This window comes from Glandiceps talaboti, chromosome 16 (genome assembly GCF_964340395.1).
Source record: "Glandiceps talaboti chromosome 16, keGlaTala1.1, whole genome shotgun sequence".
Taxonomy (NCBI): domain Eukaryota; kingdom Metazoa; phylum Hemichordata; class Enteropneusta; family Spengelidae; genus Glandiceps; species Glandiceps talaboti.
This window is the reverse complement of record NC_135564.1, coordinates 2,831,825-2,846,265: the sequence shown is the minus strand read 5'-3', so window position 1 is coordinate 2,846,265 and position 14,441 is coordinate 2,831,825. Positions and strand designations below refer to the sequence as shown.

Below are 14,441 nucleotides of genomic sequence, written 5' to 3'. Positions count from 1 at the left end.
TACATACATACATACATACATGCATGCATGCATACAGACATACATACATACGTACGTACGTACATACATACATACATACATACATACATACATACATACATACATACATACATACATACATACACACATACATACATACATACACACATTCATACATACATACATACATACATACATACATACATACGTACGTACGTACGTACATACATACGTACGTACGTACGTACGTACGTACATACATGCATGCATATAGTTTAGAAATCGAGTATTTTAACAAGTAACTGTGTTGCTATATTATGGGTGATAATGTTATAGTTCAAACTTGACAACTCGGGACTATAATGTGTGTCACTCCACTCAAAATAAAATAAAATAAAATAGTCCACTACATGACATATCACACAAGACCCGTGCCATGCACAAGGTACAAGGCCACATAGTGACCTATGAATACATTAGCATTTGATGGCAAACTTTTTTCAATGAAGTTCAAGCATATACATTAGAAAGTAGACCTTGAGTTTGCAAAGGAGGGCAAGAAGTACACCTTATTTACATGTAAATGACTTCACCCTAAGGTTGGCGGTTCTTGGTGCATGGGAGGATGATTTTGAAGTGATGGGTGTGGCGCCATACACAGTAATATTATTCAACTGTAGTCATCGCAGTTATTAGTTAACAATGTATAAAACAACACATTTATTATCATTTACCTGTAAAAATAAAATTTTGGAAGAAAACAGCTTTACAAAACGACAACACAGAAGTTACGGCGAATTTACACAATTTGGGAACCTTGATTATGTCTCGGAGATGTCTCTAAATCAGCGTATATGTACGTATGTATGTATGTATGTATGTATGTATGTATGTATGTATGTATGTATGTATGTGTATGTATGTATGTATGTATGTATGTATATATATGTGTGTATGTGTGTATGTATGTATGTATGTATGTATGTATGTATGTATGTATGTATGTATGTATGTATGTATGTATGTATGTATGTGTGTATGTATGTAGGTAGTCACACTTACATACTTAAAACATTATCACGCTTTTGCCTCTGACATTTTCGTTTATTGAGTTTCAACCCGGGTATATATTAAGTGTTATATATAAGCCTGGGTGCCACAGTACATTGTGAAACAGGGTCACTCTTTGTTCAATGGTATTCTATGCAGTCAAGTCATGCATATCCATCCATAGTAAACTCACTAGCCTAAGGCTACAGGTGACACTGTCAACGTGCAGCAGGGAATAGTCATGCCCAAGCAGGTCACAATTATGATTCATCGATCCTGACCAGTCTTTCTCACGACCTTCGAGATACTTTTCCAGTCACCGTAGCACTCGTTTCTTCCTCTTTTTGTTTAATGTGTCATTTGCCAAGTAATTGTGTTATACTTTTGATCTTAGTGTGTAGATATTTATCCATGTGATGGCGTGCTAACTGACATGCCATTCGGTCGATCAATCGATACGTCACAACCACCCCACGGAAGGTCAAACAATCTAATAGACACTTTAAATGGGGGCAATGTTGTAAATTTCAATGGAGGCGTGGATTTAGTAGCTATATACGGTGTCATCAATGCAATGCATTGGCTGGTGTATATTAGGCCTACTGGTGTCGCTGTCTCCTTTACGCTGTCTACACATAGCACCTATCAGCTAACTAGCTAAGGGACTGGTTAGTTTCTGCGACCGGGGGAGGGTCGGTCGGTGGTTTTTTTAACCCCCCCCCCCCCCATCTGTAAAAACGAAAACAGGCTGACACCCCCATCACTTCATTTTAAAACATAGTACCCCCCCCCCCCCCGATACATCATATTTACATGACAGGTATTTAATCGTTATTCAAAGTGGACTGCTTAACTAAATACTTTACTAAATCAGCGACTACACTGGGTAAATATATTGAAAAGGGAATTCAATAGCATCTTCACTGTAAAAGGGGAGGGAGTTTGACATAAGAATATGTAGACCTCTCATGGGGTCCCAAGGGTCTCCCTAGAAGCTCTGGGGGGTTTTCTGACACTTAAAGTCAATTTTTAGGCTATTCAGACCCTTTCAGACAAATAATTTCCAAGCTTCACAAGACAGCACCAACATGTAAAAAGCAACTACATAGGGTTAAAATATTAAAAGAAAAGTTTAATACATCTTGACAGTAAGAGGTGGGGGAAGAACTTAAACCCAACTTTTATGTTATTCAGAGCCTGTCAGGCAATAACTTCAAGACAGCACCATCAAGTATCAGATTAAACTATTCTTTACACATGGGGTTGATATATGTTCTTATAAGGCAAGTTTTAGACTATCCTGACAATAATTTCACCCTTAAAAACAGTACATCTAAAATTAACATTTAAAGTTTAAAAAAGGTTTAATACCATATTTTTGTGACAGTAAAAAAATTGTTGGTTGACCTCTGGGGTGAGGTGGTCCTAGAAGTCTCTCCCTAGCAGATCTGGAGATGTCTTGGCTATTTTTTAGGTTATTCATAGCCTTTTGCATGTAAGATAATATTTAGCAGCTTCCAAAAGCTTAAGTTAATGTAAGTTAACCATATAATATTGGTATAGTGGCATGGCACCTTGCAGATATTGCATTGTAAACTCATTGGTATGTGGAATTTGTTCTTCATCCATTTTGTTAAATATTACTTCACCTGGAGTGATGCTCAAACATAACTTTCATAACTTTAAATATAAAGATTAGCCTTACTTTAATAAGTAAACCGACTGCTAAGTTCGCCACCCATATATAGCCAGGGAGACCCACTGATGAATCTATTTAGATCCTAGGTTTAAGCTTTATAAAATGAGTTGGCTTCTCACCACTGCCTCGAGGATAGAAGGTACACACCAGGATAAATTCACCTTATCTACCAGTTGGCACATTAGCTCAGCTGGTTAGAGCACTCTGACTAGTGTTTAGGAGATGTGGGTTCAATTCACAGAATCTACCAGTTGGCACGTTAGCTCAGCTGGTTAGAGCACTCTGACTAGTGTTTAGGGGACGTGGGTTCAATTCCTACACATAAGCTTATGTCACTTTTCTTTCCTCATTTATAACTAATTCAAATTTACATATGCATGTACAATTATTATTACCTACCACACTAGTTACATGTCATGTAAATACTTGAGTATATTTCACAATCAATTGTGAATATGCTTCATCACATATTGCACTTTGGGGCATAAGGTGAAGTTATAAATGTAAAGGAGTTAATCTGAATCATTCTACTCTTCATCAGTATGAAGGGATTAATACGCATTGTATACTTTCTATTTTGGACACTACATATTATCAACACTACAAATCACCACATATCATATCATCAGATTCCAGTTTACAGTTCAGACAAGGTCATGCCACTATATAGATTCGTGGATTTTTTCCATCAAAATCCAAAACACGATGACCCCTCCAAAATTTAAAAAACAGGATGACCCCCCCCCCTCCGCCAATTTCGAAAACAGGGTGACTCCTCCTACTCCCCCCCCCCTCCCCCCGGCCGAAGAAACTGACTGGTCCCTGGCATTTACTAGTGTGTAGATATAATACCTATCGGCTAACTAGCATTAACCAGTTTCTAGATATAAACATTATTGGCCAGCTAGCACTTACTAGTTTCTAGATTAGTTTCTAGTATTTACTAAAATATGAAATGAGACACAATAATCGTCGTAACTTTTGAACCCGACTTTGATGATCTCAGTGAAGTACGGTCAACCAAAATATGTGATCTATCAGTTGATGTGACAGTCCTTAGTGAAAATAAACATAGTACGCCTATCGCCTATGGAAGTAATTGATTCGATGTGTTCTTGTGAACCATAGCTCTCCATTGTCTGTGTGAACGAAAGAATAACCAGAACCTTACACGCGTAAGCCGATAGGCCTTAGGGTTCCGGTCAGTTTCTCCAGCCTGCCTAGGGTTTGCTGATTTTTCCATCGGGCCGACAAAAATTCACTGACCTGTAAAACCAAAAAACAGGCTAACACCCCCACCCCCCATCACTCAATTCTAAAACACAGTGACACCCCCCCCCCCCATATATCATATTCACATGACAGGTAATTGATCGTGACTCAGAGTGGACTGCTTGACTTATAGCATCATACTAAATTAGCGACTACACGGTAAATATATTTAAAAAGAAGTAAAAGGTAGGGGGGAAGCTGTATTGGAAATATATACACCTCTCATGGGGGTCCCAGAAGATCTGGAGGTTTATTGACACTTAAAGTCAATTTTTAGGCATTCAGACCGTTTTGGGCAATGATTTCCAAGCTTTAGAAGACAGTACCAACATGTAATCATAACAATTACATAGGGTTGAATTTTTTGTTTTTAAACTTTATTAGCATCTTGACAGTAAAAGGTAGGGGGAAGAGCTGGAGATGAGGATATGTTATCTTCTCATGGGCTGTCCAAGCCCCCCCCCCCCCAGAAGATCTGAAGGTTTTTTACTCTTAAAGCCAGGCTATTCGGACCCTTTCAGACAATATTTCCAAGGTTTACAAGACAGCACCAACATGTAAAAAGCAACTACATAGTGAAAAAAGGTTTAATAGCATCTTGACAGTAAGACTTTTTTGACAGTGAGACTGGGATATGTCCACCTCCTGTAGGGATCCTATAGGTCCGAGTCTCCCCTAGAAGCTCTGGAGTTTTTTTTACACAACACAACACAACACAACACAACACAACACAACACAACACAACACAACACAACACAACACAACACAACACAACACAACACAACACAACACAACACAACACAACACAACACAACACAACACAACACAACACAACACAACACAACACAACACAACACAACACAACACAACACAACACAACACAACACAGCACGAGACGAGACGAGACAAGACAAGACAACATAAAGTGAAGTACAACAAATAAGGAAAACTTCCAGAAGTAACATATACGTAATTATAGTATAGCAAGCATGTGTTGTGTAGAAGCTTTAGTGAATGTCAGAACAAGAGAATCAGCCAACTGTCGTGAGAGGGCGTTATTACTTCCGGGTGCACTGAACTTTTTCGTAAAGTTGATGAACACCGGTGCGGTGACGCTACTGAGTGATGATGCTCACCCCTCAGTTCTAACTGTTTCAAGTTCATAGATGAAGTCTTGACATTGCAACGAACACTTTAACGATACAGCATTGTGAGCACTGTGAAACAGCTTACTGAAACAGCCACAAGTCGAAATGAGGCCAACCTGTACTTTGAAACATCTCAGCAAGACTCTTGTGTCAACCTTTGTCATTTTATTGGTCTGTGGTGTCACCACAGCGGTATATGACGAATGTGAGTATATTGTGGACTTTATAGTGTATGCCTTACAATAATTTAGGCATAGGAAGCCAGTAATCGGAGTATTGTTGCTAGGACAACCGGAACTGGGGAATCTTGAAAATGTACAATTTCCGTCATCCACAGCTGCAATAATTGTAGCGTTAGTTTTGATTTTTAGTGGGTTTTTCTTCTGTTTTTGAGTTTTTTTGTTCCGTCGTTTAGCCGTTTGTTTTGCGGTTAATTAAACGACGGAACCAAAAAAAGCTCGAAACATAATTAAAAAAACAACTCAAAATTAAAACCAACTGCAGTACGTCATCCGTGGACGCGTCGTCTGCAACTCTTGAGTTATGTAACACTACTGACAATTCTACCGGATAATCAGTACAGTTATAAAGGAAACACATATGATCTTTGGATGTGTTGGCCATGATGTATTTATCTTGTATTCAACTGTCTTTAAACGTATATAACGGAAGTGATACGAATGACAACACCTACTACTTTTAGCTTTTTAGTTTCACTTTCGTTTTAGTTCTAAAAATCATTCATGTACAGGACAGTAACCCCATCTACATGTAGGTCGTCCTACCTGAGGCAGTCCCAAGTCCTACCTGAGGTAGGATAGATTTGTGTCAACACGTAGGAAGGTTACAGCGTAGATGTCGCATGTTCCGTCCTGACAGTACATAGGACGAAGTCAGGAGGGTTTCAGGAAACCTCTCAAAGGTGTCCTAAGTCAGGACAGTTTCAGGACGCGTTTGCATCTATGCGGGCTTCAAACTATCCTGAATCCAACCTCAGGTAGGATTTTTAGTGCCGTGTAGACGGGGCTAGTGTCCAGTGTAGCAATATTATCACTTATTAGCCCAGTTGTTGCAAGTATTGAAGTACCCCTTTATTCAAACAGAGGAGTGCTGCAGAGATTTTAAAATCTGGTCAAATTTCAAGTCGTACACCTTATACGTAGATTATTTTTGAATTTATGAAACAATGTTTGAAGATAAATTTTGACCATGTACTATACCATATTTCACTTTCCAAGTAGATGTTCGCCTAGACACAGATGAAGAAATCAGCCAGAAATCTGGGTTTGTTGTTTACTGCTACCATGGCAACAAGAAGCCATTGACAAAGTATTTGTATGTTTTTGGAAGTTTAGAGGTATGTTATTATTGTGTGGAGCTTTAGATTGTATTTTTGTTATTTAGTATGCATTGCACTGATAGATTTTATGAACTTTATTGTGAGAATTTAAGCCATTATGCTCATAATGTGAAAGACTGAGAAACATTATGTAGGTGCAGACATTGGATCCTACATTATATTAGGCATACATATTAGTTGTTGGAAACATGATTTTTACCAAGAATATCAGAGCAGATAGCGTCTTTAAAAACACCAAAGTTATTAGAGATATTTGCTGCTAGTGATGTAGTGTACTTTTGTCCCATTTTTCAAACACACACACACACACACACACACGAACACTCGCACACACACATATGCATGCACACACATGCACACACACACACACACAAACGCATGCACACACACATACAATCTCACAGTGACATACACAAATACATATTCATATAATGTACAATGATGCTCTCACACACAGTTACACACACACATATACATTCTCACACAGCCTTTGTACAGAGATGAAGTCATTTCGAACAAAATTTTCTATTGCTTTAAACGGTTTTCACATTAGGTTGAATTCTACCCAGCAACTGGTGTAAACAACTGTGACCTGATAGTAGCAGAAAATGAAACGTTAGTACACAGGATGAGGGACACACCAAATCCATTGATGAGTGCATGGAAACAAATATGGCAATCTCTCTCATCCTTCAACCCAACAACTGACCATGTCAAATTATCACCATTTACTAAAACCTGTTTTGGTCTTGAAGGAGAAGATGTCACCATCAAAGCTAAGTTGAGAAGTAAGATGATGTGTCATATTGTTTTGACCTTTGACCCCAGTCGGCACTTTTTTTGAAGTGTGGGTTTTGACCAAAACAATGTAAAAGGATGATATACTAGTATTGACTTGATGTGCCAAAAAGTGCTGATCATGATGATGTAACTTATATGCAAATATTGCTGATTATGAATGATGTTACGAATATTCAAATATTACTTATCACAATGATGTTATCGATATGCAGAAATTTGATGATTATAAATGATAAATGATGTCATCCTTATGCAAATACTGTTGATCACAATGTGTCATCAATTGTTCAAGTGCTTGTGTCAATATTCCAAAAAGTACAGCACTCTTTTCAGATGAATGAACCAATTTGAATGCAGAGAATTAAACATGTTATGGTACTGATGTTCACTTTGTCTTTAAGCTCATGTGATTCCATTTGTTGGTTTGCTGTGTACAAACTAACAGTCAGCTGAGTTCTGTGGAAATGTCAGATCCTAGTAGTCTCAATATTGAAAAGGTACATTCCATTGCATTACAAGTCGCATGCAAGGAGACTGCCATCACCAAACAAATAGGGATCATCATCCACACAAAAAATTACAATCTTTGTAGTTTACACCACAGGGGACAGCAGGCATGAAATTGATTGATCGATAAAGAGAGAATTATATACAGCTGAAAGAGAGAAAAGTAGACAGGGAAAGAAGAAAAAAGTTTATATCACCACAAAAATCAGTCAGTCAATCGATCAATATCACACAAAAAATAAGTTTCATTTAACCACAAAAATGAATGAATCAATCAATCAATCATTCAATCAATAAAACGATTGATGAATCAATCAAAACATGCCTGCTGTTCCCTGTGTTTACAATTCAAAGTACAAAACATGATATTATAATGAAGTCATATTTTCATCATTTCTCTCTACAGTGTATGATCCCCGATACTTAGGATTATTCATTATCGGTGTTATCTTGTTTTTCCAGGCTGACAGACTCAGTAGGTAAGGAAAGTCACATTCAAATCATATTAAGTAAAATATCTGTTGACTAATTTACACAGGAGAAAAGAAATATAGTAATTTTCTAAATGACTATTGTGCAGTGATTCTGTATGGTTTTAATGATGGCAGATATTTATAACAGAAGATTTTGTTTTCAATGTTTTTTTTCTGCATTACAAAATGTCATAGTGTGTATTAATGTCTGTATTGTGTTATTGTCATTATAGGAGTCTTATATTCTACTATGGTACTGGTGTATCAGCTGGTGTAATACTGTCTCTACTAATCATTGTCTATGTCATGGGAAAGTTTGTCCCTGCTGTAAGTATATCTACCGGTATAGTATAGACATGTTACATAATTCATTGTATATAGTCTACACAGATATAGAGATTGTACAATATGTTTCATGTATGGCTCTGTTTGATACAACCATGCTGAAACCAATAAGAAACTGTACATTCTACACTTTAAGATAGCAAGCTTGAATGAAAATAGTTCCTTGTGGCATTTTGTCTAAATGAAGTGAATTGATGTACCATTATGAATGCAGGAATCAAATGCAGACGTTGAAACAAGTGCCTGTGGGTCTGTGTCTATTGGGTGCCAGATTCCAAGCCGGCCACTCTAACCATTCACCCATCATGACTCTACAATAAATGAAACTGCTTTGATTTTGAATTCTCTAAATTTGAAATCTGTCATATTTCAGAAAAAAGCAATGGTAGCATTTGTATTATTTGGTTGGTCATTTTCCCTGTATTTCATCAAGTGGTTATGGAACAAGATCATAATAGAACGTGCTCTGCCAGAAAACACTCACTTCCAAGTAGTGTTTGGGTACATAGCTCTATCCGCATTAGTCAGTTTTGCAGTGTGTTATCGATATGGTCCAGTTACTGAACAAAGGACGTTGAACCTGATTAAATGGACTATTTGGTTAGGATCGTGGCTACTAATATACAATGGTACACAAATCCCAGAAGTCTCTATTTCTATCATTGTAATACTGTGGACTTGGAGTATAATGCGTTTTCCTGTTTTGTATGTTGGCAAAAATATTAGAAGAAAATGGTAAGTATCCCATCAACTATAGATTTCTCTCTCTCATACAAGTCTCGTTTATTTCAAAACTAGATTTTCCGGTTCCAAGATTTATTGCGTAAGACAGCTTCACTTACTTTGATATATTTAGGCTTGTTTTGTCTTTATGACATTTCATTTTCATCACGATATAATGGATTCATCTCTTTAATTGTGAGTGATTTTATAGAACGAAGACTAAACACCATCAATAACAGAGAAGGATTTTACTGGTAAACCCATAGTACGGTCACTATGGTCAGGTGACAACCATCTCCCTGAATAGCACATGCAAACCTCCTGAATGTACAGACTACATGGCATGTCAGGTTCCATTCTTTGGTCACATGATACAAATGATGAATCATGTGACCAACCCAGAGCATCAGACTGGTGAACAAGTCCACATCTGTGGATGAAAGCTTCAGTTTTTCCTTCCTTTAAATATTGCTAATGTGAAGTGTCACAATGTTTGTTGCAAATGTCACATGATGTTCAAAAGACAACATATTTAGTTTTGCTGTGTTTTGTTTTTGTACAGGTTGATATGGTTTCCAACAAAGAGGAAACTGCTGACAGAGGATGAGTATTTGATAGAGGGACATAGAGCAACAAAGAGAGCACTCAAAGAATTGAGAGAGTATTGTAATAGTTCTGACTGTGATGCTTGGAAGGTTATTAGTAAACTAGAGTCACCATCAAGGTACCGTATTAACATTTCTGTACTCTCTCTCTCCCTCCCTCCCCCTCCCTCTCTCTCTCTCTCTCTCTCCTCTCTCTCCCCCCCCCCTCTCTCCCTCTCTCTCTCACACACACACACACACACACACACACACACTCACATAACATAGACACACATGGTATTATGCAAATCAACTTCTATGAAAATCTACCCAAGGAAAATGCAAATTACCAAATTTTTATCATAGAAAAATCTTATCCACAACTTTTCTGAATTAATTCCCCCAAAACATGGTGCCAAATTTAGAATTAAAAGTCAATAGATTGAACCTTAGATTATTTTTGTCCTGTTTTTCATTCCAGGTTTTCAAAGTTTATACGAGGAAAAGAGCTTCATATCACAGATGAAGAGTATGCTTCACATGTGATTGATTCAGACACCTCTTTTGATCTGCCAAGGGATGATGATGATGATGATGATTACTTTGGTCGACACAGACCAAACATATCTGAAAGTGGAGAAGACTGACTAAATTAAATTAAAAAAGAATTTTCATGTACCAATCAATTCAGGGCACATTTATATCAATAATATAAAAACCTGCCAACATTTGATATAGATTATATTATAAATTATTGTTGATAACTTACTGTCAGAGACGAGTCTGGCTGATCATAAACACTAAAATATGTGCATTTGTCTATCATCCAATCAGAGATGGGTCTACCTGATTACAATGAACTAAAAGCAGTGCATATGTCTATCATCCAATCAGAGACAGGCATGGCTGATTACAATGGACTAAAAGCAGTGCATCTGTCTGTCATCCAATCAGAGACAGGTCTGACTGATTACAATGGACTAAAAGCAGTGCATCTGTCTGTCATCCAATCAGTGACAGGTCTGACTGATTACACTGGACTAAAAGTAGTGCATATGTCTATCATCCAATCAGAGACAGGTCTGACTGATTGCAATGGACTAAAAGCGTGCATCTGTCTGTCATCCAATCAGAGACAGGTCTGACTGATTACAATGGACTAAAAGCAGTGCATCTGTCTGTCATCCAATCAGTGACAGGTCTGACTGATTACACTGGACTAAAAGTAGTGCATATGTCTATCATCCAATCAGAGACAGGTCTGACTGATTGCAATGGACTAAAAGCGTGCATCTGTCTGTCATCCAATAAGAGACAGGTCTGACTGATTACAATGGACTAAAAGCAGTGCATCTGTCTAACATCCAATCAGGGACTAGCTGATCATAAACACTAAAATATGTGCACCTGTCTGTCATCCAATCAGAGACGGGTTCAGCTGATACATAGGACTCAAATTGATACATCTGCTTTACTGGCAATTTTCAGAGATTCCAATTTCCACTATAATAATAATATTACCAAAATGGCAGCTAACATGTTATGACGCATAATTGGGATATGTGAAATACAAGGATATATATGCAAGGAGTAATTGTAAATGTTATGCCATCGTAATCAGGTGACATGTTAATTTACATATGAACTTTGACCTGTTCAAACCATCATTAGAGCAGTGTTATAAAAGACTGTATCTTAAATTCTATATACCAGATATTTTTTATTTGTACACGCTGAAGACTCCTTATGTTCACGAGTTTATTCATTGTTAAAATAGTGTCTGTACAACATTAAAAACCCAGAGAAAAATAATTCAATATCTCAAACGTTGTCACAATTTTTCTGATTGTTCAGTTTTCAGGAATTTATTTAGTTTATCTTCAGAATGCCAATTAGTTTGTTCCTTTGGCTTGTGTTTTATGCAACTCACAATATTGTTCTATTTTGTTTAAGTCTTCATTCATTTTGCTGTTTACATATCTTCAGTTTTGACTTACCGAAATCTGGGCTATCTGTTATATACTTTATAGTGCTTATGTCCTAGGGTTGTGGAGAAGGATATATATACTACAATAGAAGACACACAGAGATTAACATGTCAGTATGAATTTTGTTGAAACAGATTATCATGTTTGTGGTTTCACTGTTTTGATTTTATAACTTAAAAATATCATTATTATGCTATGTGCATGATTTCCATTTCAAAGTTATTTTTGAACTTCAACCATTTTCCAAATTTCAAGTTTGCTTCTTACCAATGAGCTTCTCAATTATTGATTTGTAAATTTACTTCCTACCATTGAGCTCAATTATTGTAATATGTAAATTTGATGTTTATTTTGAACCAGTGAGCTTCATTTTCAGTTATAAAAAATTTAAATGTATTTTCCACCAATGAGCTTGTCATTTTTTTATGCAAATTTGAAAATTATTTTCTCCCAATGAGCTTCAATCATTTTCAGTTATGCAAATTTGAAATGTATCGTGAACCAATAATCTTCACTCTTTTCAGTTATGTAAATTTTAAAGGTTTTGTGAACCAATGATCTTCATTCTTTTCAGTTATGCAAATTTGAAAATCATTTTCAGCCATTGAATATCAAGCAGTGGCCGATGTACAACACCTTTTTGAAGTATTTCACTATTACTCATTTATTATTTGAATAGTAAAGGATAGGATAATTTTGTAATCATGTTTCAGATTTTATGGTCAAAAAAATTGTCTGTTTAATAAATTTATTTATTTTGGGTAAATTCTATCTCAGTTTTTTGTTTGTGTTAATCAAGGGGCTTGTGTTGTACCATCTAAGTGTGCAAACATACACCAAGACTTCAGTTATCATAGCCATGAATACAAAATTCACAGTATGTACACCTAGTCCCTCAAATATCCAGGAGTTTTCATAGTAAACATGTGTTCACCTTCCTGGAGTATTTCCCAAACTGACTCCATTTTATGTATTAAGATTTAACATTTATTCATCTTTGAAATTTACAATCATACTCTATTGCTGACAATTCACATTTTCCAGGAAGAGAATAGCACACACAGACAAACAAATCTCTGCATATGTTATTTCTGGGATTTTATTGATAGCCATCCACATGCACTGTCTGTCATTATTATTAACACTTGCAATAATATTCAAAACGTAATTTACATTTTCCAGGAAGAGAATGAAATTACAACACACACACAAAGAAATACAAATCTCTGCATATATTTCAGTGATTTTATTGACAACCATCCACATGCAGTCTGTCATTATTATTATCACTTGCAGTTTTCAATAATATTCAAAACATAATTTACATTTTCCAGGAACAGAATGAAATTATAACACACACACATACAGACACACAAAGAAATACAAATTTATGCTTATGTTATTTCAGTGATTTTATTGACAGCCACCGACATATACTGCTTGTCATTATTAGTAACATTTACAGTTTACAATATTCAATACATAATGAAAATAATGTTCTTTGATATATAACCACGTTACTCTTTTCATGTCTACACACAGGGTAAAGGACAAATAATCAATTGTGTACTCGCGATTACATGTGTACTACCATTAATCGGATCAGTAGATGTTTACACTCACGGCATAATGTGTTAATTTGGGCAAATAGTGAGTTTCTCTAGCAAGCTACTAATTAATGCAAAGCTGATAAACTCAGATAAGACATTGATATCAGGTAGGAAATAAAAAAAAAAGTGAGAGGAAACCGTATTTAAAACTTTATTTGAAATATACAGAAAATAATATTAGAAATCCAGAAAATCGCGAGTACAAAATTTATTATTTGTCCTTTACCCTGTGGTCTACATTTCTTGACTGTTGCCTTCCTCATATCAGGACAAAGACTGTAAGTATTGAAGTTCCAGCCTTATGAACCTGCTTACTGGGACTATTGAACAAATTAAGTGAATACACATGTCATACTTGTTCCATGATGTCATATATCAGCCGTGTCTCACTTACAAGACGAGTGCAAATTTAGGGGGACTCCTGGAGTAATGACTCAAAAAGTCGGGGACGATTACTCACACAGAGCCCGCAGGTGCTATGTTTGCCGGGCCTGGGTGACTCTGGGATAGCCTGTGGACTGACTAGGAAAGCCTTGACAGTTCCACAGCAACGTGATATAGAGCGTGCAGTATAGCCCTATCACGTAGTCCCAAACCCAAATGTCTCTGTAGCATTTGTGTGTGTTTGTTTGTATTTGTCTGCAATTCAGAAAATCGCTGGGAAGAATTCCCAGCACAAAAATTTAAAAAAAAAAAGTAGAATGCATGTCATACTTGATTTTCCAGTTACAAAATGCATTGTGTGAGACAATGTCGCTCACGTTGTTATGTTTACATGTGTTTCGTTACTTATTACATTTGAAAGAACATCATGAAATGATGACGAGACGTGTTGACCTTGTTAATTGAGAGCATTTTATAAATTGAACAAAGACTAGACACCATCAATGACAGAGAAGGGT

General features: G+C 36.5%; 1 protein-coding gene across 1 annotated transcript; it reads left to right on the top strand.

Moving 5' to 3' along the window:
* Positions 1–5,253: 5,253 nt before the first annotated feature.
* LOC144447666 (nuclear envelope integral membrane protein 1-like) lies at positions 5,254–10,588 on the top strand. Its single transcript, XM_078137744.1, has 8 exons — positions 5,254–5,353; positions 6,390–6,505; positions 7,062–7,296; positions 8,223–8,295; positions 8,523–8,616; positions 9,008–9,369; positions 9,920–10,081; positions 10,423–10,588. Exons 1-8 carry the CDS (start codon positions 5,254–5,256, stop codon positions 10,586–10,588), a joined length of 1,308 nt encoding a protein of 435 aa, XP_077993870.1.
* The last annotated feature ends 3,853 nt before the right edge of the window (positions 10,589–14,441 follow it).

Coding starts and splice junctions, on each gene's coding strand:
- LOC144447666 (XM_078137744.1), top strand. CDS start 5,254: ATGAGGCCAACCTGTACTTTGAAACATCTCAGCAAGACTCTTGTGTCA. Junction 7,297..8,222: donor CATCAAAGCTAAGTTGAGAA/GTAAGATGATGT, acceptor TTCTCTCTACAG/TGTATGATCCCCGATACTTA. Junction 10,082..10,422: donor AAACTAGAGTCACCATCAAG/GTACCGTATTAA, acceptor TTTTCATTCCAG/GTTTTCAAAGTTTATACGAG.